At 44.9% G+C, this 23536-nt stretch overlaps 1 protein-coding gene across 2 annotated transcripts in view; it reads right to left on the bottom strand.

Moving 5' to 3' along the window:
- CTNNBL1 (catenin beta like 1) overlaps positions 1–21858 on the bottom strand; it is a 47192-nt gene extending 25334 nt beyond the window's left edge. For both annotated transcript variants that reach the window (XM_062504882.1, XM_062504883.1), the window contains exons 1-10: positions 21784–21858; positions 14178–14366; positions 11906–12012; positions 10905–11044; positions 7171–7268; positions 4978–5071; positions 4172–4263; positions 1521–1593; positions 1190–1248; positions 377–525 (exon numbers count right to left, since the gene is read on the bottom strand). In XM_062504882.1, coding sequence (XP_062360866.1) covers positions 377–525; positions 1190–1248; positions 1521–1593; positions 4172–4263; positions 4978–5071; positions 7171–7268; positions 10905–11044; positions 11906–12012; positions 14178–14366; positions 21784–21813 — 1031 coding nt within the window. In that variant the 5' untranslated portion in view covers positions 21814–21858. The remainder of the gene's footprint in view (positions 1–376; positions 526–1189; positions 1249–1520; positions 1594–4171; positions 4264–4977; positions 5072–7170; positions 7269–10904; positions 11045–11905; positions 12013–14177; positions 14367–21783) is intronic.
- Between the last annotated feature and the right edge of the window lie 1678 nt (positions 21859–23536).

Raw genomic sequence — 23536 nt, 5'->3', positions numbered from 1 at the left:
TCCTGAACTGAGGAAAAAAAGGAAAAATGTTTTCTCTAGAGATATCCAAAGGTCCTCTCCTGCCCTCACAGAGGTCATTTAAATCATCAGAGGGTTTACCTGACCTACAGCATTTTCTGTGGCAGACACCCAGACAAAAGATCTGCCATTTTCTAGCAGCCACTGTGGCAACCTCAGTTCTTAGGAAATAAAGTTAAAGACAAAGAGTGGAGATTCCATGTCTGAGAAAATCCAACTTACCTACCTGCTGGAAAAAAAAGGAGAAGACAGACAAACATCCTAACACAGAAGTTTTAAAATAAATCCACAAATATCTAGCCAGAACACGTGTTGGCACATTAAAAGCAGGAAGGAAATCACAATGCTAATGAGATACCTGAGCATCAGGTTCATCAGCTGCAGACCCTCACCCTTCAGGAAACGATCACGGTTGGAGCTGAGCATTAGGCAGGAGCAAAGGGAGTCAAACAGGTTCTCCATCATTTCCTGTTCCTCTGCTGTACTTGGATTGTGTCGTTTAAACACCTGAATGACAGAGAAATTAAAATTACCCCCAGATGTTGGGCTGTGCTGTTGTAGAACACACATGAAGTCTTTGCACCAAAAGCTCCAGCACCTGACAGGTGTCAGCCATTGACCACACAGGTCCACTGCTCCATCCTCTGTAGCTGCTGCCCTTTGCTGCCCTGACTGTGCATCTACAAATGTGCAGTAGCCTGGTGCAGGATTTAAAGGATAATACACAGGGCCTGCAAGGCGAAGGGCAAATTCATACTCAAGTAGGTGGACAAGCTGATTAACAGAGATTCCTACACAATTCATACCTGAGGGTGCTGCAGGCAGAACTGCCTGAAGAAATATAGGTGAGCTATGAGCACATTCCCTTCAGCCATCTCAAACATGGGCAGCCCTGTGCTTGGAGAGGAGCATGCTGAAGATGGACCAATTCCAACTCTGCATACCTCCAACTTGCCATGAAATTATAATGTAAGAATTTCCCTGTACCTCAGCATTAACATCTTTACAAAAGGGATTCATCTCACTGACCATGAATGACACACCACATGGAAGGTGCCTCATCAAATATGAAACACTGCTAGGATAGCACCTGCACCCTGGATATTTTCCACTCCTCCCACCTAGCCCAGCAGTCTCCCAATGGAAGAGAAGGCATGTGGGAATTACTCACAGATAACTGCTGAAGCAGCACATCGATCCCATCCAGCTCCCCAAGCAATTCTCTGTTGTCTAGACGGAGGTGGGGGGAAGGGGGAAAAGAGAGAGAAAAATGAAGCTAACTGTCAGATTTCACAGCCATCTAACACTGATACATCAGCAAACAAAATCAATATAGCTTGACAGAGCACAAAAGCTGCAGAGAAAGAGAGGGTGGAGGCGTGGGAGCACATGGGGAAGAGTTAAGCCAACAAAGGGGAGCTGGAGGCAGAAAAGGGCTGCTGTGATCTGAGAGAAGCCTGGATTTTGCCCTCACTGACACAGATATGGCAGGCATGGCTCACCATCATTATTCTGGAGCAGAATTGCCAGCACCTCACTGCAGTACAGCTTGTTGGCATCAAAAGGCATCTTAGCCTGTGGGGGAGGGAACAAGAGACCCATCATGGCACAGCCCTCAGCATCTCACTGATTTGAAGAACACATTAATCAAATCACCAAATGTATGAGCAGCACTTAAAATAAAACCCAACTGCAGTAATTCTGCAGTTTTCCTCAGAGACAGAACAGTAACACTTCTGATAGGGGTGATGGGAGGTGTGTGTGGGCTCTTGCACACATGTAGAAGTTCCACTGTGATTCTTCACACGGCCCTACATCAGTAGGTTTGGCCAAGCTGGATCAAAACCCCTAAGAAAAGTCTCCAGTTGTTTGCCACACAGAATCTCTTTCCTGTGATATATTTTCCACAATGTTACGTGGGTGCATGGCACTTATCTCTGCTCTGGAAGTCTGTGGCTGTCAGCAAAACCAGAATTTCAGAACATACATCACAATAACATTATATAATAACTGCCAGAGTTTCCTATGAGGATCAGAGTGTCACAGTCAGAAGAACATGAGATGGGTTTTGCCTGCACAATCACATAACTTCCATTTCATATATTCCCTCCATCCTCACATATGCTAAAGAAGTCAAATGAAATGAAAATGCTGAATTTGAACAAGAAAAAAAATCCCTAGAGTGGATTCTGAACTGGATCCAATGTTTTTGAATGCTGCCAAAGCTGCTTCATCTACAGAAAGAGACTGAACATTAACCAATTAGATAATAACACAACCTGGTTCATTGGGGGATTCACAAAATAAAACAAAACAAGCTTAAAATCATCAGTTACCAGCTATTTATACTCCACTGTTCAAGAAGGTGAAAAAAAAGAAGTCTTAGGTTTAAAATACAGCATTTATCACCCAGTTTTTTCCCCAAACACACAACTCCCTGCAGCACGATGAACAGTCCTGCCTGTGCAGGGCTGCTGGGCCAATCATCCCACCCTGCTGCCATGGAACAGAGCACAGTGTGCAAGCACCATGCAACACACAGAAATATGGAAAGCAAGAAGACCCCAAACACCACCAAGTATTGACTTTAAATAAAGATTTTCATTCCAAATGAACCCCAAACCACTCTGCAGCGGATGGGATTCACACCAGCCAGGTGACACCTCCTCCCCAGGAGAAGAGGAGAAGGTGCTTGGTGCTGTACAGCCCTGCCAGCTTCTACCATGGGGTGACCAACTGCTGCCCTGCAAATCCTGGGAAACAACATTCTGATCTCCCAAGACTGCACACATCATCAAACCCTGCTTATGTTTGCAGAAGTGAGCTAAGAAATCTCCACCTGAGCTTTCTGAGGCAGCTCTGACAGTCACAATACAATTTTAAGACCTGAAATGTTGTCAGGAAACAGAAAGTCATGCTCTGTGCTGTATGCCAGATGTCCCCATCACTGCCCAGACAGAACCCTGATCTTAAAACTTATCCCACAGACATTCAACGCAGCTCTACCCAGCTGCCAAGATCCTGGGTTAATCCCAAACACATCTGTCAGGGTGAGAGATTCAAGACCAAGTGCTGCCAAGAGCCAAGACACCTGGAGAGGGGTTCATTAGCTCCCCACAACCCTGTACAGGCAAGAAAAAGCCCTGCCTGATCCCATATCCCAAATCCAGGGATAACACAGCCAGGGAACACAACAGACACACCCTGCACAAGCTTGGAATGCTGTTGAGCATTCATTTTCTGTGGCACCAAGCAGGGGAATCCTAGTTGGGATTATTTTGCTTTTCCAAGTTTCTCAGTCTTTCAGCTGCCACAGCAAGTCCAAGGCAGGCAGCAGTACCTACCTGCCAAGACTAAAATTAACTTCACTTTTTCTTTTTAAGCAAAGGACATAATTACGTTACTACCTGTAGTGAGAAATTACACATTACTTCTGCTAACAAGGATGTGAAGTGCACAGGAGTACCTGCACTTACACAGCTGATGGAGAATTTCTGAAATTCAGAAGCTTTCTAGTCATGCAGACATTTAAGCATGGAAGTGCTAATGCATTACTGACAGGTTAGAGAACAGCCAGAATTTCTTTGCTATATTTCCTCTACTATTTCTGTGAGAGGCCTGAACTATCCATTCTTTTTCTACAGCATTTTCCAGTGAATGTTTAGGGATCTTTTCACACAAGACAAAGTTAAAGTGTGTAACTCACTGTCACAGGATGCCCTGTATGGAAATCAGCTTTTAATTTAAAAGACAATCAGCTGAGTTCAAGGCAAAAGCTGTCCTCAGCAGCATTTAAACACAGACATCACTTAAAACTCGAAGTGTTAGAAACATGGGAAGCAAAGGCCATTAAATGGTTAATACCAGTGTCCCCACTCACTGGTCAGCTTTCATAGTCTTACAGATCTCACATGTGGAAATCAAACATACATGAAGCATATGAAAAGATAAAAGAGACAATTTCTACTGCAAGACATTTATAAAGACAAGACCAAAGTCTGTCTCTAAACTAAAACTGCTGAGGGCATAGACCCTGAGCTAAAACTTTTTGTCTTTAACTGGGCTTTTACAAAACACACAAGCACAACTGGCTTTTGTTAAGCTAGTTTTTGTGCTGACTGGTCTGTAGAAGAAAAGTGAGAAACCAGCTCACCTTCAGCCTCTTGAGCAGCCACTGCATGAGGCCCTGCTGTGCAGCCTCCGTGCACATCTCCGGCCGGAACTCTGCCATGTTCTCCACAATTCCTGGCAAGAAAGACACAGAAAACAGATTATTTTCCCCACCAAAAATTACAAACCTCATGTTTCCAGTCTCTCTCATTCTCACAGTCCTAGGGGATTACAATCCCAAAAGGCTGCAAGGAGTGGTGGGTGATGGTCTGACTGCCAGCAGGAGCACCACCCTGCAATGGTTCTGCACTGTGCAAAGACCAGAGAGCAGAGATGCAGTTATGTCCTCCCATGAACTGCAAATTTTTTACCACCTGGAAGTCAAATATATTGTTAAGAGAGAAACAAAGCACAGCTCACAGATAGGTTCATAGTAAATACATGGACAGAGGAGCACTTTCCTGGAGGTTTTTAAAAGCTGTGTATATGTGGCACTTCAGGACATGGTTTAGCAGTGGCCTTGGCAGTGCTGGGTTAATTGCTGGACTCAGTGATCTTAGAGAGCTTGCTTTACCAACCTAGACAGTTCTGTGCTTGTCTCTAATGCAGTGCAGTGATCCCAACACAACTGATTTAAGAAGAGGCACCTTTCATGCAGCTGTGGGACAAAGGACAAACTCTGGCTCCAGGGACAAGTGAGTCCAAGCTGTGCTTGAATAAAACCTGCACCCAATCCTGTACTGCAGTGCTGGCAGTCCAAGGGAAAAAGAAGAGGGAAAGGAAGGGATAACTCACACCCCTTGGTACAAACCACTGAAAGAAGAAAGGGGCAGTGCACCAGCCACTTACCCAGGGTGTTGTGGACACCATCAGCCTCCTCTTTCACACTTTCATCCAGGCGCTCTAAATTCTGGACCAACAAGGCCACAACCTGACCCTCCACCTAAATCCCCGGGGTCATGAAGAAGATAAAGAGATAAGAAACAAGACTGAAAATCTGTCACTATGTTTTTCCTAATAAATTAAACAACTTTTCTGTTTCAGATTAAACAGAAAAGCATCAGGAGGCAAACATGACCCTTGTCTTATTTCCTGAACCAGCCTTACTGATTTATAATCCCTCCAAATTCTGAAGCACAAGGCTCACAAACCACTATGGACAGAACTGTCAGCTCTGTGAGCAGCTGCACTCCCAGCCGGTCACTGCTGCCTGCCTACACTGCTGCTGGACCCTCCACCTAACAGGTACAAAAAGCTGACAAACAATGCTCACACCCACAGATCCAAACCCAAGAGTTGAACTGTCACAAGCTGAAGTCCTGCAGTCAAATCCTCTCAAGATGAATGCACCAAGTCGACTTCAGTGAGTTAAGGAAAAGCAGAGAGGCAGGGGGGAGTCCCTGAATCACAGAGCTCGCACCCAAAATACATCTTTAAAATTGGAATAGGAAAGAGTCCAGCTTGACTCCGGCAAACTTTCCATTGTGGACATGAACTTGGAACAGTTAAACAAAATAAAATTATCAATTCAAACACTCTTATGCAGTTTTGGGTCCAGTAAATATGTGGAAAAACCACATATATGGGCAGCTGCAGAAAACAATGCAACAATCTTTAGATACCCTACAACCTTTTACCCCCTTTCTTAAAAAAAAAAGTAATCTAAAAATCAGATATCTAAACATTTCTCCCAAGATAGGCCTGACTTGTTTCTTTCAAGCAGGACAATGAAACCTCTGAACATGGCTATTATCAGTGGGCTGGTGACAATGAAAACAGAGCAAGAACTTCACTTGATTTACTACCTCTCCACATATTTTATAGAAAACATCTTCTCTAGCAGCTCCTCTCTCCCATTTCATTCACCCAGCAATCTCCCCACCAAGGCAGAGTAATTAACAACAGCCCAGAGGCCAGCTGGAAGAACTGGGCTCTGGGCACTGTCATTAACCTTTGGAAGGCAACATTATAGTGACTGGACAAGAAGGATTGTAGGAGAAAACAGAGCAGCCAAACAAAGCGAACAAAAGAAAACCTGTAATTCCCTGTCTTCCAAATTCAACACAGTAGTTACAGAACCAGACACGGACACAGCAACCCTCAAAGGCAGCCAATTCACCAGCTCCAAGGCAGGACAGACCTGTAAAATTCACGTTTGGCTGCGCATCACCTCTGTGGAGGGTTTGGTATCCCCCTTCTGCACCCGGGGAGCAGGAGGCATCCAGCACAAACACCAGGAAAAGGGGAAATCCACCCCCACAGAGGCCAAGAGGTACTCAAGAGTTAACTGTTCAGAGAACACTTAATTCCAATCAATATACCTCCTACCTACCTAGGTTATTTTCTGGGTTGGTTCACTCTCTGTGCCAAAAGGAACCCTTACTTCTGGATCCTCCTCCACACTTAGAAGTTCATTTGCTCAGCTACATGGAAACTTTCAAGGTTTCACTTCTTGTTAAGAAAAAATCCCACCGTCACTGACAGATGCCCCAGTTCAAGCCCAGATTTTTGGGCTTGAAACAAGAGTTTCTGGGTAGAAGACAACTAGTCTCCTGTGCAAGAGATGAGACTGACAGATCACAGTGGCATCACTGTCCTCTGGGTAACAATCCCTGCCAAAAATTTCAGTTCTCTGTGAGTGAACTCAAGTCACCCTTTTCCACAGGAGAGAAGGGAAATGCAAACGAAGCTCCTGTTTTCAATGGGACACTGTCCAAGTCACAAATATTATTACTTCGTTCTCCCTCCCTGCACCAAAAATTCTCCCAGCCCACACAAATGTTGCAGTATGACAGTGCTCCTTCCAAAAAAGAAGTGGTGCAACAATTTGCAAATGGTGGGACCACCCACTCCCCAAACTCTAGCATTTCATCAAAAACAGCCATTGTGGTCTCAGGTAGAGAACAGGCTTCTCCTGGCTATCTCCATCATGATGTTGGCAGCAAAGACACCCAGAGCTGCAGAAAGCAGGGTGGGTCAGTGGTCATTGCTGGGCTGAGGCAGATGTTGAGGCACTGAAATAATCCGGGGTTTCCTACTTACAAGAGCATCTATGAGGACTTCAGCTCCTTCTTCACTCTCATGGAGAGTATCAATATCAGTCAGCTCTTGCAGCAAGTCAACCACGGCTATGGAAACATGTGCTGGGTGTTAAGGACAACCATCGGGGAGGCAATCTCATTTAGTATCAACAGCAGATGGCTCTTAGGCCAGTGTGCTCATGACATGACCCCAAAGCAACTGGCAATGCATTACCAGAGAGGTGATACAGTGCATTACAATCACAGCAGCAAGGCACAGGATACCAGACACAAGAGCACATAGACTTCTGCAGCAGACCTTCCCCACAAACACTAAAATTAGGGACTCTGAACAATTAGGAGTGATAAAAACAAATGTGATTCTGTGATTACTGTGTCAGGCAATTTTACTGTTTCTTCATGGCAGTTACTTACTTTTTTCAAATCAAACATGCTGGAGTTGATCTAACAAGGCACCATCTTGCATTGTCAAGACTGAACACAAGTAAAGAGAAATGAGTTATAATAATGTGATTTGGGTATTCTGCTCTCAGTGATAGCCCTGCTAACCTGATACACACACACCCCTAACAAGGGCACTGCCAGCAGCAGGAGCATCACCCCCCTCTGCCCAGCCCAATTAGGGCAGCACACTCCTCAAACTGCAGCCCTCGCAGGAACAGCAGAGCTTCTGCCAGCCCAATTTTCACTCATTAACTCTGGGCTGCATAACACACAGCTCCCCTGCCTGCCGCACAGCTCCCTTGTACGACAAGACGTATTCCAGCTCATTAGACCCACTTCCCTATTCTCTCAGACACACTGATCAATCCTGCCCACGTCCCAGGGGCAGAGCAGGAGATGCAGTTTTCTGCATGTCCTAAATAACCACTCTGTGATGGATCTCTCTCAAGTGCCCAGGCTGACAAACCAGCTCCCAGGTCTCCTATTTGTGCATTTGCTCAGACACACAAGCAGCAACAGGAAAAGTATTTTCATCTGTCTTTTCTTGGCGAGGTTCAGCTGTATGCTGGGGCTAGCTGGAGAGGTGAGCTCTGCAAGAGAGAGCTTGGACCTTCTGCTGGACGAGCTGCAGGCGAGTCACCAGTGTGTCACTTCAGCCAAGTGTCACCTCAGCAGTGTAACTGCAGTGACAAAGGCTAATCACACCCTGCACGGCACCAGCAAGAGCAAAACCAGCAAGCCAACAGAAGGAATTCTTATCTTCTCCTTGGCACTCATGGGGCAATTTGCAGAACATTTTGTTCACTTGTGGGCTCTCCCAATAAAAGAGACCTTGGCATACTGGGTTTGGGAGAGCAGATGACTACTAAGGTAGTCTGGGGGTTAATACATGATGGATGAGGACAAATTGAAGTAATGGGGTTTCATCAACTTGTGGGAGAGGAAGCTCAGGGAGGAATCAGTTGAAGATTTCTGCTGTCCTCTGAGTTCTACAAGGATAACTGAACCAGGTTCTTTTGAGAGTGCACAGCAAAGAACTCAGCAGAGTTCATCATGCAGGGCATTCCTACCTGGGAGGCTTCTGTTGAAGCTTGCAGTGAGAGTATCAGCTGCCCTATAAAATTCAGGATAGTAAAGCAAAGCCTCGCTTGAAGCTTTCATGTCTTTCATTAATAAAAATCTCGTTGGTGATCATCTTTCATTCACATGTTTTGTGTAAAACTGTATGAATCATTCAGCAGATTATTTGCTCCCCCTGGACATTGCTTTTGTCTCCTTGCATTAGTTCCTCAAGACACTGTATTTAAATCACATCTGAAGAGCCATTTGTTTAGTTCTCTTCTTGAAGAACTCATATAAAAAAATATTTTCCTATTTGTTTTAACAAAACATCATTAGAAAACCTGAGCTGTATCAATTCAGTTTTATATCTAGATGCTTCACTTTAATAGTGCTTCTACCCTGTACGGGAGCAGCAGCAGTCTCTGCTTCCAATGGAGCTCAAAACACTTCAGCAGTTTTATAACAAGAAATATACTTTTCCCAAAATTGAAGTTCTCAGGCCAAATTCCTACCCGTAAACTCACTTACAGGCAAGTTGCAAACCAAATAAAAAGAGTTCACACTGGAAACCCTGACAACTCTTTGACAGCAGCACTGATCCCAGCACAAAGCTTTCCATGGCTGACAGGACAAAGCAAGCTGTACTCCAGTGCACTTCATCTGGAAAACAGCTCTGCTATCCCAGTCCACGTTCCTACAGCTCCTTTTCTCCCTATGAATGAGAAATTCAGTATAAAAGTGTATAGTACAAACAAGTCTGTGGTGTCTGGTATAAAATAAATAATTAAACTACAGTAACCACGAAATTGGATTTGCATGGGAGGAGCCTCCCCCTGTAAAACATAAATTGTTAACAGTTATTTGAGAGCCATTTCCTTGCAGATCTTGGATAAGGGAAGCTGTGGGGTTTACTGTTTTGCAGGGACCAGCATTCACCACATCAAGGTTCTACCTGATGCAAGTCAAAATACCCAAACACAGTGCTCTCTAATATAAACTGGCATGTGATAAAATATTTATGTTTTGGTTTTAGCTTCTGATCACTGCACCCACTTAGAAAGAATGAATTATGAATTCTCAATAGATGGTGCTATAAAGAAAAGTGCTAAAAAAGAAAACCAAGATCTGTGCATCAGACCACAACATTCAGCACTAAGAGGCCTTTTCACATTGTATATTCCAAAACACCTCAGGAAAGCTGGTAGGTGTTATCTCTTGCTTTACACATAAAGAAGTAAAGAATAAATTACCTTCCTAAGGCTATGGATCAATAAAAATGGAAAAAGGACTGCCTGAGTCCCAAGTCACCACTCAGTGCCCTTTCCACCCTTTCCACAGGGATTCACTGCTCCCTCCACTCACTGATATTTTTAGGACACAGACAGGCAATCTCCCAAGTCATGTAACAACTTTTCAGCTTAATCTGCTATAGAATATTTTACAAGCAAAGCGGGCTGAAATCTGCTTTTACAGACTGCACAGTGGGGAGCTGGGCATAGTGCCAGTTCCCAGCTGACAGCGAAGCATCAGGGCACCAGGATACTCAAAAAATGGCACTGTTTTTGATTAACACTACCAAAATGAGAAACTCTCAGATGCCCTCAGAGCTTCAGAGGTACAAGAGCCAGGTGCAGAGAGGGATCAAGGTCAGTGACACTGGACCTCACTGGGCATGAATTTGGAATTGTCTCTGGATATGTCCTTAACCAGAGGCGACACCCACAGCCTTGAGCTCTGTGCACACCAGACTAAAGGTATGGGCACATGAAGAGGGCACATTTACAAACTAAGGTGAAGCACGTGGTGAGCTAATCCATGACAAACAGCTGACAGCCTGACAGCTCAGCTCTCAGCAAGAAGGGGTAAAACAATTTCATTTTCACTAGGGCTATTCCAGACTAAGTTTGTACAGTCTGAGATTATCACTGCTAAACCCAGGCTTTCACTTCTCCTCTGCTGCTCATCTGCTCACACTAACATTGCCACTCAAAACTAGATGAAAGGGTCATAAAAAACCAAAGGAGAATAACAGCACTGCAAAAAAATCAGAATCAATATTACTTGAACAAAGAGGGCTTTCACCGGGAAAAAAACAAAAAACCAACACATAAATTCAGTGTGGTGGGAAGAGAAAAAGATCTACAGAAGCCTGGGAAAGAGGATATGAGGGATTACAGAAAAGTCTGTAGAAAGCCTCTCCCATAAGATGCTCTAACAGCTGAAGGATATCTGTGTTGTCATGTCCCAGCAGCCCGAGCAGAGACTGCACAGCGTTCAGCTCCACCAGCAGGTGATACAGGCCGGGCATCGTCGCGATCACGTGCATTTCCTGAATGATGTCATTTAAATCCAGTTCCGACTCCATAAACCTGAGGCAAGACATAAAAGTGTAATAAAAAGGCAAGAAGAGACCACTGCCTTCCAGGAGACACCAGGTAGGACTTGTCACCCCAGGTGCACATGGTACGAGTATTTCTATCCTCCCTGTCCTATGTCTGCCCCTTGAAGTTTAATCCTGCAGCAGCATAAGCATTTCTACTGTAAAATTTACAGAGTAAATTCTGTTCAAATTCTGTAAATCAGTTCCCAAATTTCAAGAAAGGATTAAAATCAAGATGCTGCAGCCACAAATGAAAAAAACTGCTTATAAAATAAATTCTGCAGAGCACTGCACCTTCCCTAGCTAGCACGTATTAGTATGTGGGTTGTATGAGTCTGAAGTCCATAAAAATAAGATGGGTAAGGGAAAGGACAGCAAACTGGACAAAATAGAATGGCATTGAAGTGTAGGAAGAAATCCCTTTAATGTGAATAACAGAACACCTTGAAGGGAGAAAGAGGCTTCTAGAACACAAACATCACATCTTGTTCTTTGAGCCAATCCAGCCATTCTGCTCACTACAGCAGTGGGTAACATGAAATGATTTCCTCCCCACATAGACCTCTGACTGGTATGCAAGCACACACCTTCACATCAAATGATGGGATGAAACCTTTAATTATTGCTGATGATGGTTTTTGTGCTGCCAGCCATGTATTTGCCCCGCCAGAGTCTCAACAAAGCCATTTTTAATTAACAAAGTCAGTTTCAAATAATATTTAGAAGAAGTACAAGGCAATAACTGCTGTTACATAAGCCTTATATAACTGAAAAATCTCTCTATATTCCAGCAATTGATTTAGGCTTACACCCCTGAAATCAAAGGGAAAAAAGTTAACCATAGTCTTACTTCTCTGGATTATCAGGAAACTTGATCCGCAGCTCCTGGTTTTTGTATGATCTCTTCTCAAAGGTGAGAATCATCTTCTTCACTGAACTTTCATCCAAAGGTTCCTCCTGATCAAATCAGAAAAGGCAGAGAAGTGAGCTGTGGATGGCTGGAGAAATACCAGCAAAGTGGTGGGACTGCAGCCAGGCCCAGGGCCCTTGGAATTCTAGCCAGCTCTGGAATCTCACTGCAGAGAGCTGCCAGACACCTTACACACCATCACTGCCCACTTCAGCTTGGACCCTGAGCTGCTGTTTTACACCTGTTATAACCTAACACCACCAGTACACATCCAGGCTTTTTTTGCTTCTGACATAGAGCAAACCTGCACTCATAGCCTGTGCCCACAGAGAGCTTCTCTGCAGAAGTCCCTTATGCTATTTCTTTTTGTAAGTCTACATTTAACTGCCTGAATTTATGTTCTTCTGCATTTTCTTCACTTGGAAAAGCTTTCACTGCTATCTTAAAACTTTATCCTAAAGAAAAAAAGATAAATCAATATACTATTCTATATTTTCTCTTTATTTTGTAAATGCTGCAAGGTGTTTCTCAGCTGGGGTTGTATATTTGCTGTACAGCAGCAATGCAACCTCGGCTGCCTCCCTGACATCTACAAACATTTTCCTTAGTTTATGATTTTAATGCACTTCTTTTATTAAAAAATTGATGATATAGATTTCCCTGGGTAACTTCCTCCCTCTCCTCTGTTTGACTGTGTTACAACCACTATTTAAGAGAAGCTCTCAAAACAAAAATCAAACCAGACACCCTCCCATCTTAAGCCAAGTTTTGTGCCCATCTCCTTCTCAGGATTAAATCAAGAGCTGCTGCTGGTGCTGCAGACTCTGGTCAGTGACTTTAAGCAGCAATCTGGTATGAGAGAGAAAACCTCCATTTCTTCATCAAACTCCATTACAATAACAACACCAGCCCCAGCCTTCAGTTATTATTGGATTTCCTCCATTCCTTTGCCCAACCCGTCTCATTGCCATCCCACTCATGTCACCACCCCAGTCAGCCAATCAATACTACAGTGCCCTAAGCACATTCTTCTTGCAGTGGGATTTCAACCCACACATGCTGACACTGCTTCCCACTGTTTCCTTTGATTCTTTACTTCCTCTAACATGTATCACTACGATATCTCCATTAGGATCTGCTTTGTATCTTGTATTGAATTTGCATTCAGTATTGCAGTGTCCTACAGATTAGCTTCTTCACATCAAATTTACTGGGGCAAAGCACATTTTAATGGCACTTACATTAACTGCAGTCCAAAGTAATAAACAAGAGATTTGAGTTCTAAAGAAAGACTGGACTTTCAGTCTTTAAAATGTCTGGCTGGGAGGACTCCACTTGACAAAGATGAGGGACTAGCACAATGCAGGAATCCACAAGACTCTATCCAGTCAGGAGGACTCTTCTCTCGATCCATCCTCCCTGGAGTTAAAATGCTACAGAAATCCTGCATTATCTTTCTCTGCTATCAGCAACAACTGGCAATAGCTCAACATCAAAAAAAACGAGGGAGATTCTCAAAGACGGATGCTGGCAATGCTGTATACAAAGGACAATGATATTTTACAAAGCTACATGATTCTGCAGTGGTGAATATCACTTGTTTTTTTATCAAACAGGACACAGGCAGCAGGAAACAAATATCTTCTAGATTTATACCAATCCATGTGTCACATTTATAAAGTGATCTTTTTCCTGGCCCTTGGCAGAAAGGCCAATGCAGCATTGGATTTCTGTCTCCAAGGCTTGAAATCATTTACCCTTGACAGCTGCCACCCCCCTCGTCTGACCCAAGACCTTTCTTGTACAGAAGTATGTTTATTTTCTGCTGCTGCTGCACAGCTACAAAGAGGGGGAGAAGCTGCATGGTTGGGGGTACTGATGAGAACAATAGTCAGGAAATTGGTTAGAACAAAGAAACCATTTCCTAAAAATATGCTTTAGAAGGTGATTTGGGTATTCTCAGACCAAATAGAGATTAGACTTGAAAGCCTCTCCCTTTTGCCCCTGCTTTAAATCTTCAGCTGATATATTCGAGAAATTTGAAATTAATGAACACTCTGCAGGGCAGGAAAGCAAACCCACAAACTAAAGCTTTATGAGCACAGGAATATCACATTAAGCCTCACCACCTACATGGTAAGAAATGGAAATCACAGAGAAGGGGTTTGGTATTTGGTTATTTCCACTGCCTCTCCTTTCCCAGAGGACTTACTTCCTCATCTTCCTCTTCTCCATCCCTCTCAATTATCTGAAGGAGTTTCTTCTTCTCATCATCAGTTTCTTCCAGAGCAGCAGACTCCTCTTCCCTATGACGACCATGCTCTCGGGCACTGGCTTGTTTCCGACGTGCTTTGATTTCCTCTTCCTCTTCATCGCGGGGTCTTTTTGTCCCTCTGTTAGGCTGAAGTCAGAGAAATAAAAGGTGAATAAATACAAGTGTTTTGTGACCCTTGCAAACCAGAATACCAATAATTACAAGCCATTCTGAGGAAATTCTTACCAATTGTTTAAAAGATTTGCTTACATGACACTTAACAACTCTGAAAACTGGAAAGGAAATTAATTTAGTGAAGTGGAACATCACATGAGTAGATGAATGCCTCTGCCAAGAGCTGTGTCAACATCCTACCTTCTTTGATCTATGAACACAATTCATGGGAAAATATCTTCATAGACAGCAAGGACAAGGAGTGCACAGACAAGGAGTGGCCGAACAGCCCTGCTCAGTGGGGCACAGCTGCCCATCAAAGAACCCCAATCTGCTGACTCAGCTGAAACAACCCCACATTTCACATCCAGCAGACTGATATGCTCAGCAGACAGCAAGGAAAGATAATTTTTTACCCACAACGTATACAAGATTATATTGAATTCCTGTGTGCATCCCATTTCACCCCCATCCTTCTGGCTGAAGTTTGCTGACAAGTAAAAGCAGAATCAGCCCAACTCAGTGTAGGCAGGACAAGGGCTGCTGCTTGCTGCAGCTCTGCAGGGGCTTGGCACTGGATTAAACAGTGCCCAAACCACATGGTTTGCTTGGAACAACATATTGTTTTATTCCACTATTTCTAGCTGATTGTCAAAACTAAAGGTAATTTGCCAAGGACAAGAAGTCCATTAATCCTAATCCCATGTTTTCATTCAGGCAGAAAGGGATAAAAGCATTTACAATAGAAGGAAAAACTTTCCAGTCAAAAACTACAAGGATACTAAATTTGGTCTCTCACATTTTTGAAGGACAACCAAGCTGGAATGGGAGTACTCCGTGCTCTATAAGTACAGCCAAACAAAGCTTAATTCTTTGCTATTTAAAAGGAGTGTATGTATCAAGAATAATAAAATAATAATAAAAATACTTTTACTTCACATCACTGCTCAAGTCACCGGGTAGGTGATTTTATAACCTCATTAGGTGTGTCCATCTTCATTTATAAAACATCACCTGGCAGGCAGCCCCTACTCTGTGGGACCCTTTGTCTAAAATGGCAAAAGTCACATCAGGCTTCCATGAACACAGGCCATGCTTTTATCTGAGACTGGGATCCTTCTCATGTTTGATCCAAAGAAAGGTGCAGAGGAAATAAGTGACAGTTTTATTTTCCTGCCAGGTCTAGCATTAGTGTGAGCATCAATACAGGAATTTCCAGCTCCCTGGCAGGTGAGGAACTTTGGGCTGCAGAGGGTAAAAAACCTTCCAGGTTCGTAAGGAAATCCAGCTGTGGTTCCAGTTCCACCACATGCTGCACCAGTGGCACAGCCCAGCACCAATGACAAGCTGGTAAATTATCTGCTCCAGAGAAAATGCTGCTTTCAGGAGATGTAAAAAAACAAAGCCCCCCCAGCCAGCCCCAAAAAGCACATGAGGAGTTAATTATAGCTAAGAAGCAGACCAGTCAGTAGCCTGGCTGGGATCACCTTGTTTTCAGGGTTCCCACCTCGTCACCACTTTAGAGAAGATGCAGAATCAAGTTTCCCAGACACCACATTAGCACAAATGAGAGCTGGGTCTGCTCGCTCCCAGGCAGACCAGCTCAAGCTCTGTTATCTGTTCCCTTTCTCCCTGTATCTTCTCTGCCATTTCCATTACAGATGGTACATTCCTGACTTAAAACCCTTCTAAAGTGCCTCCATGCACTTTTAAAGCAGTTACTCAGCTCATAATTCAATAGCCATGAGGTGGAAGCATACCCAGAGATTCTGTGAAATGAAAAAATTTATTTGCTTGGGGGGTTTTGTGGATTGGGCGCTTTTTTTTTAAGCAGATTCCTATTACTTATCTTCCAAGTACATTAAAATATAATTTCACATAGATCCATTTGGAAACAAATGTGTCATTGACAACAATTAATAATTCAAACACACCCTGAACAATCAGCAGCCCCATTAAAAGAATAAGGAAAACGTGTTCTTCTAAATTACATCATCCAAGGAAAAAAATTCAGCAAATCCATACTCCTTACTCAATGTCCTTGATGTCACAAAGGGCCCTGCCCTTCCTATGTCCTTCCATTCACTCCTTGGTAATACCCTACTCATCCTAAACCATCTTTGACAGATTAATATCACAAACACAGATAAAGCAATTAGTGACATAAATCCCAAAATTTACAACTAAATCTCAACAAGATTTGCCATGGATGTTCCTAATTTGGAATCTGGACCTCATTCCTCACTTTTATTTCTAAACATTAAAAAAAACCCAAAGCCCCTGGCAAGCCTGAGATGTAACGAGAGGCTGAGGGAGCTGAGAGTCTGTCAGATGTACAGTAATGTGCAATGGGAAAGGACTGCATCCCAGAACAAAAATTAAAACTCCCCCATGAAACCCTCCCCATTTCTTACGAATACACAATCCTCAAGATCTGAATTTACACCCTTGCTTCCATCTCAATTATTTTCCCCTTTTTTGTATTTATGCATTGCTGCGGGAGGCGTCTCCAACACACACCAGATTCATTATGATAAATCATGGAAGTGCCCCGTGTGTGATCATTAACGCTGCCAGCAGCCTGGCAATAGGCAGTAATTGAATTCTGGGCAAACGCTATTAAGCAGGCATTAAGGCTTTGCCTTTCCTTATTGATGTTATGCAAAACCTCACTAAGAACATTGCTGTTCCCAACCAGCACTTATTAAAGCCACGAAACCAAGGCCTGAGTGGAACACCTGGGTCCTGCTCATTCCACAAGAGATGCACAGTCATGAACAACTGATTTAAGGCAGGCATTACTTTCTGTTCATTGATTTTCATCTTGGGTTTGCATTTGTGTTTTGCAAAGGACTGTCACCAACTAGCAAGAATTAAGCCCATAGGTTGCTGCACCAAGCCTGGTACATTTTGCTCAGCAAACAGATTGTATCCAAACACATTTATTTAACCAATTCCACAGCTTCACACACATCTGCACAAGTTCTGCCTTTCTGACAGAGAAGAGAAAGTTAATCATTTGATAAACAAAATGTGGGGTTTTTTACTTAGTTGTGCTAAGGTGAATCTGGCAAGAAGTTGGAATTCATTAGAAAATGCACAAGAAAAGCATTTTCCAATTGTTTTGTTAGCTAAGCTTAATTCTGTTCCTGGTGAATACAGGGCATTCACAGTAATTTATTCAGCAGGCATTTTCATTTAAATCTAACACTGATAGCATCACACAAAAACCAATGAATACAAAAGGGTTTTTAAAAAGCTACTGTTTATAAAATATGATAAAATAAACAGAAGCTCGTAATCGGGAATGGTAGAATTATCTTTGCCTTTCTCTTGTAGTCCTCCTGTACTGGTTGTGTCGGCTAGCTGACATACCCTGAGCTGACACTCCCTGGGGCCAAGCCTTTGGGTACAGTCTTTCCCCAGACACACCTGACACAGGTCCTGGTCTATGCACAGCCAGGTAAGGCCGAGCCCGCCCTTGGCGTGGGTGGCAGGAGCAGCACCTGCCACATGTGCCATGAGAGACAGGGAAACAACATTCTAAATCAAAGCACAATAATCTGCAGCGTGCCTGGGCTCCCTCCAAGCAGTGATTGCACATTAATATCAAGGTTAAGTATCCCACAAAATCAGAACACTCATTTCTCAGAATCTTGATTGCTTCAGCCTTTGTCAAACATGAGGAAGGTTTAGAGACATCTCTGTAGTTTCATATTACTCAGGAATTACTCCTGAGTTTCATATTACTAAGGTACCTGTTTTTTTAAGTAATCTTGTTACTGTGAAGCTCAGAAATTTTTTGTTAATGAGACCTGAAATAAATCTCCATAAATGATACAGCTTCTTCTGTGCCCACATCCCAGCCTGCTCCAAAGAGCCACTCAGAAAGCAGCACAGCAGCTGTCAGTTTGGGATCCTCATCTCCAGAGGAATCTTCAATGACTTCCTAATTTTGTTTTCAATGTTTGTGATAAACCAGGCTACTATCAATCTCACTTTTCCATGCCTTTTCTTCCTGAGGCATGACACACAGTACTTCTAAACAGTGCAGGACCTGAGTGCTAAAAACTGGAAGAACTGGTGCCCTAGCAAAATCAGAAATCTCAGAGACCCAAGAGACCCAAAATCACACTAACTGACACAAAAGCAGTGACAGGTGCACAGAGTACCTACACAGATATGGACTACTCATGTCAGAGGGAATGAACCCCTGTGACCTCCAGCCTCCCTTGTGATGCTCTGAACCACCCATGGAACACGTGAGGGAGGTGCAGGACAGGGATCTTTCATGACACCCTCTGGTTTGGTGGTCAAAGGCAATACACTGGGAAGTAAACTAGAGATTCACTTGCCACCCTGTGAGAGCACCAAGACAGCTCTGGCAGCACAGGGCTGTACTCCCAGGAGCAGAGCCAAGGGATGATGCAGACAGCTGAGCCAGTCTACTCCTTGTTTTACGTGCCAGCAGGAGAGGAGCTACGGGGGTAATAATGCTGTAAGTAGCCAACAACCAGCTCAGCTGAGCTGCCCCTACCATCAGATGCAACCATTACATTGCAAATTGACACTAAATTACCCATACCAGCAACAGAAATGATGATGTGCCCCCATGGATACACAGAGATCCACCACACTCAGCCCCGACAGATAACAGGAGATTGCCCAGCACGGTGCAGTCACATCTCACCCTGTTAGCTACTGCTCCTTCTGCTGTTTGATTTCACTGACATTCCATCAAAAAATTAGTTTGTAATGATTGCTCACGGTGATGAAATCTGCCTTTAATGAGAATTCAAATAATCTCCCTTATTCCCTTCCAAGACAACTGAAAGAAGACTCTGAATAGCCCCAGAGTTGGCTTTGTCCTCTTAATTACCCTCTGTAATCAGAGACCAAACACGGAGGATCTGGGCAAACAGCAGCAATATTTAATCATCACTTTAGACCATCTGCAACTGTTTTGCAGCAACACGTAAAGTTTATGGATTCCTGAGCTTTGTATAAACGGCCAGGTGCTGTTTAATTGTATTTTTTGTTGCAAGAGGTTTCTTTTCCTGTTCTGGCAGACACTTGGTGCTGAACTGGTGGCACGGTGCCTGCAGTCTTCCATGCCAAGTTTGGCTCTGAGGAAGAACATCTTCTTGCCGAAGCAAGGGCACAGATTACACATTTAGAGGAGAAAATTCAAAACCGTGTAAGAGGAAAGCAATTATTTTGGGTTGTGCTGAGGGAGGTTGAGAAGACCAACTCATTTGCAGCAAGAGATAAAAATCAGAGAGCTGAGGCCACCTCCCCGACCATCCCTGCAAGGAGGACAACCAAGAAGACCTTGAGCCAGCCCACAGTTCAGCCTAAAGAAGGGAAGCTCCCAAATCCAGGGCTGAAGTGGGCCAGGAGCTGCGGGGCGAGCTGCCAAGCCACCCTCCCCTGGTCATCTTCTTCAAGCTACCCTCCCTGAAGGCACAGCCTGACCCACAGGATGGGAGGCAGTGAAATCTGCTGTTTTCAACTATTTTTCCCTACCTCTCATCCAGAAACACCCTCACAGAAGAGAATCTTGTTTTCTCAGAACCAGAGCTATTTGCCTGCCTTCTGTTCCTCCACTTCTTTCACTTGTACTCACCGCTGTACCCCGTTCTGGAGGTTAGAATTCAGCACTACTGACTTTCAATGCTCACTAAAGCATCACCTCAGCTAGTGACACAAGAACCACCTGCATTGAAGTGAGAGCCCAGGAGAGCCCAGAGCCAGGACAAATCCTTCAGGAACTATTTCAGCAGTTGGCTGAAAGCTGCAGAATACTTTTCCCCACAGCTAAGAACAATTTCAGCAGCAAGAAATGAAATGAAAATGTAGATACCCTGCAGCTAGGCAGCATTTCTTTACCTCGACAGAATTCAGCCCCTGCTGTCACAAGCAATCGCCCCCTCGCCGTGTTGAAAGCTCATCCAAGGGAAAGCTGTACAAAATCCAAGTGAGCAAAACAAAGTGGATGGACACTTCCTTCCAGAACCGAGGGAATCCTGGGGAGTTCACATTCTAAGAGCAAGAGAAAAATCAACTAACAAAACCCCAAACTGGAACTTGGTTAAAAAATTACAAAGGTCTTTCAGGTATACCTCTCTGTGCCTTAATCTGCATCCCAGACATGTAAGGGATGACACTGCTAACCCCAGATGGGGTGGAGAAGGCCAAAGAATCAAAGGAACATAAGAATTGAAAATTCTAATTTGATGTTGAAAAATCACATTGTTAAACTTATAGAGAAATACAGAAGTGGATTAGATCTCAGACTAGCAGGGCTGTGCTGTTGGATTGTAGCAGGATATGGAAGAACGTTTGAGACAGAGCAATCCACAGAAGGAAACGTCCTGGTGATTATCAAGGAGGAATCCAGTCGAACTCTCAAAGACAGACTCCTCCCACAGCCATGCCCCAGACACTTCAATACCATTGGGAAAACTGATGAGAAATTTCTCAAACCAAACAGCAACTTTCCCTTTTTCCCTGAGCATCTCCAAACAACACATTCCCAAAGTACAAACATGGAGTGAACAGCAAGACACTGCCTTTACCTCTGTGCCCCATGGAATGAGGCACACCAGGATGGCACTGAATTCCACCAGGAATTCTGTTCTCTCAGCTCAGGAGCAAACCTGGCCACACTTACATGGCTGATAATGTCTCGGGGTGTTTTCTTCAACCAGGGAAACCCCACGGCTGCAGCCCAGCCGAGTACTGAAGCAAAGCCCAACACAATCCCAGCCAAGCTATCAGAATGTTATTGCAGTTCATACCTTCATTCCCTGATTCACAGGGAACACCTGAAATCTGCTCCTGGGACAATAAACCAACACACTTGATACCTGCACACAACGAGCAATCAGTGACCGCAGGGCAAGGCAAGAAAACGCGCCGAGTAAAGGAAAACTTTTATAAGGAAAACTTTAAAAAAATATTTTGATGAAAATGAAATTAAAAGGGTTTTGTAATAAAACAGGGAGATAAAGACACGCTAGAACAGCCAGGTAACGAGCTCAGGCTTCGCTCCAGGCACAGGCGGGCGCCAATCTGCCCATCTGTGGCCGAAACGCCACCGGCAAAGCCGCGGTCCCGCGGAGCCCCCGGTAACCGGGTCCTGCAGGGCACCGCTGCTCCCAAGAGGGGGAGAGACCCCCAAGACTTCGCGACATCTTAACCAGACCCCGTGCGAGTACACCGAGTGCGACCGGGCAGGCCCCGCACGGCCGCCCCAGGCCTGCGGCCTCACCGGAGCTGAAACATCGCTGCCGCCGCAGCCGGGCCACGGACTAGGGCACGCCCGCGCTGAAAGCCGGAGCGCAGGAGACCGCGATACTCCCAGCACGGCCCAGCCTCCCGGGCTCACCTGGTAGCTGAGCAGCTCACCCACGTCCATCGCACCCACCGGGCCCCGCCACCGGGAACCTGTCGCAAACCACCGGGGCCGCGCGACACCTGCCGTAAGGGAGGCAGCGCAGGCCGGGTGGCGGGACGCCACACTGCCGGAAAGCGAAGCGAGTGGGCCGTGCCGGAAAGGGAGAGGCGGGGAGCTGCCACACTGCCGTAAAGCAGCGCGGGCTGTCGCGAACGGGAGTGGGCGGAGTGGGGCAACCACCGCCCCGCGGTGCGAGCCGCACCGGGGCCCCCCGGGCACGGTTGGGGACTTGCGGCTGTCCCCCGGTGCTACGTCGTACAGGGCAGGGAGAGGACGAGACCCCGACGCACGCCTGGTGACAGGAGGGCTCTCCCTGCCCCCAGTGCCCGGTGCCATGGGTGAAGCGGGGAGCGGGGCTGCTGTCACCGGGGGTGGGGGGAAGCGACTCCCGGCGGAGCCCCCCGGGGACAGCGGGAAGCAGCGTTTTCTCGTGGCACATTTTCTATAACCTTCTACAAACGCTCCCCGGGCTCGGGAATGTAGGCAAGTGCTGCCGGCGTTTATTGACAGCACGCTTCTATTTATACCCGGTGTCATTAACCGCTGTCACCTTGAAAACAGGACAATAACTGGGCTCTGAGTGCGGCAGCAGCGATGTGACGGCCCCTCTGTTTGCTGAGGTCGTGACAAATCGCTCTGTAATTCCACAAGACGCAAAACCCCAGACAGACGGAGACATTTCTCAATTTAACAAATAAGAATAATTAGGAGAGAGTCAACTCAGCCAAAATCCTACTGAATTTATTTCAACTATGCTTTAAAAAACAGTTTTGAGCTGAAAGAATTTTTCATAATGATCACAGTTATTAGAAGTTATCTCAGCAGGAGTCTGGTTTGAGAAATCTCAGAAAATTAAAAAATATATATAATGTTTTTGAAGGAGTCCTCACATCCCCCATCGTTTCAAGAAAATATAAGAGATTGGTCACAGCAAAATTAACTCCACAAATCTGCATGTTAAAGATGAGATAAATAGAAGTTAACTATTAGCTCATCTGGCTTTGGGGTATTGAGTGTACAGATAATTCCCCAGCTATGAAACCACCACATTTGGAGACCCTCGAGGGGTACTGGCACATAGTGGGAACAGGATTCAGCTGCTGGGAAGCTTGATCCCCCCCATCCGGGGATAACCACAACAAGCAGGTGTAGCACACACACAGAAAGCAGTGGGGACAAGAACTGACTACCCACAGTCACAGAGAATATGATGACCTGCTCCTGCCACGAGGCTTCTCCCTCCACCTCATTCCCACTGAGTGGAAGAGCTCTGGGAGGAGCTGGGGGAAGGCAAAAATCATCAATGGCAAGAAGAGCCCCAATCTTGGCACAGCTTTACCTCGACTTTCTTGTAAAACAAAGGGATAGAAAATGTTAAATTCACCTCCCTGACAGGACTCAAAGGCCAGGGGGAACACTCAAAAAAACAAAAGCAGGAATATGAGGAGCTGAGGCACCACGTTGCTGTCAGGGAAACCCAATTCTTACCCAGTCCTCCAGGGCAGGATTCAATAACAGAATTTTTATCCAATAAGGTGAGTTGGAGCACAGGGACAAAATATTGAATTAAAAAGCAAAACCAGGAGCAGAATCAAAGTATTAAAAAAGCTCTCAAGGAAGTAAATGAAGGATGGAGACAAGCAGCTGCCCTGGGTGCTGCATGGGGCTGGCACCGGCCTCTCCC

Source organism: Cinclus cinclus, chromosome 18 (genome assembly GCF_963662255.1).
Source record: "Cinclus cinclus chromosome 18, bCinCin1.1, whole genome shotgun sequence".
Classification (NCBI taxonomy): domain Eukaryota; kingdom Metazoa; phylum Chordata; class Aves; order Passeriformes; family Cinclidae; genus Cinclus; species Cinclus cinclus.
The sequence above is the reverse complement of the archived record's forward strand: the minus strand, read 5'-3'. Positions and strand labels throughout refer to the sequence as shown.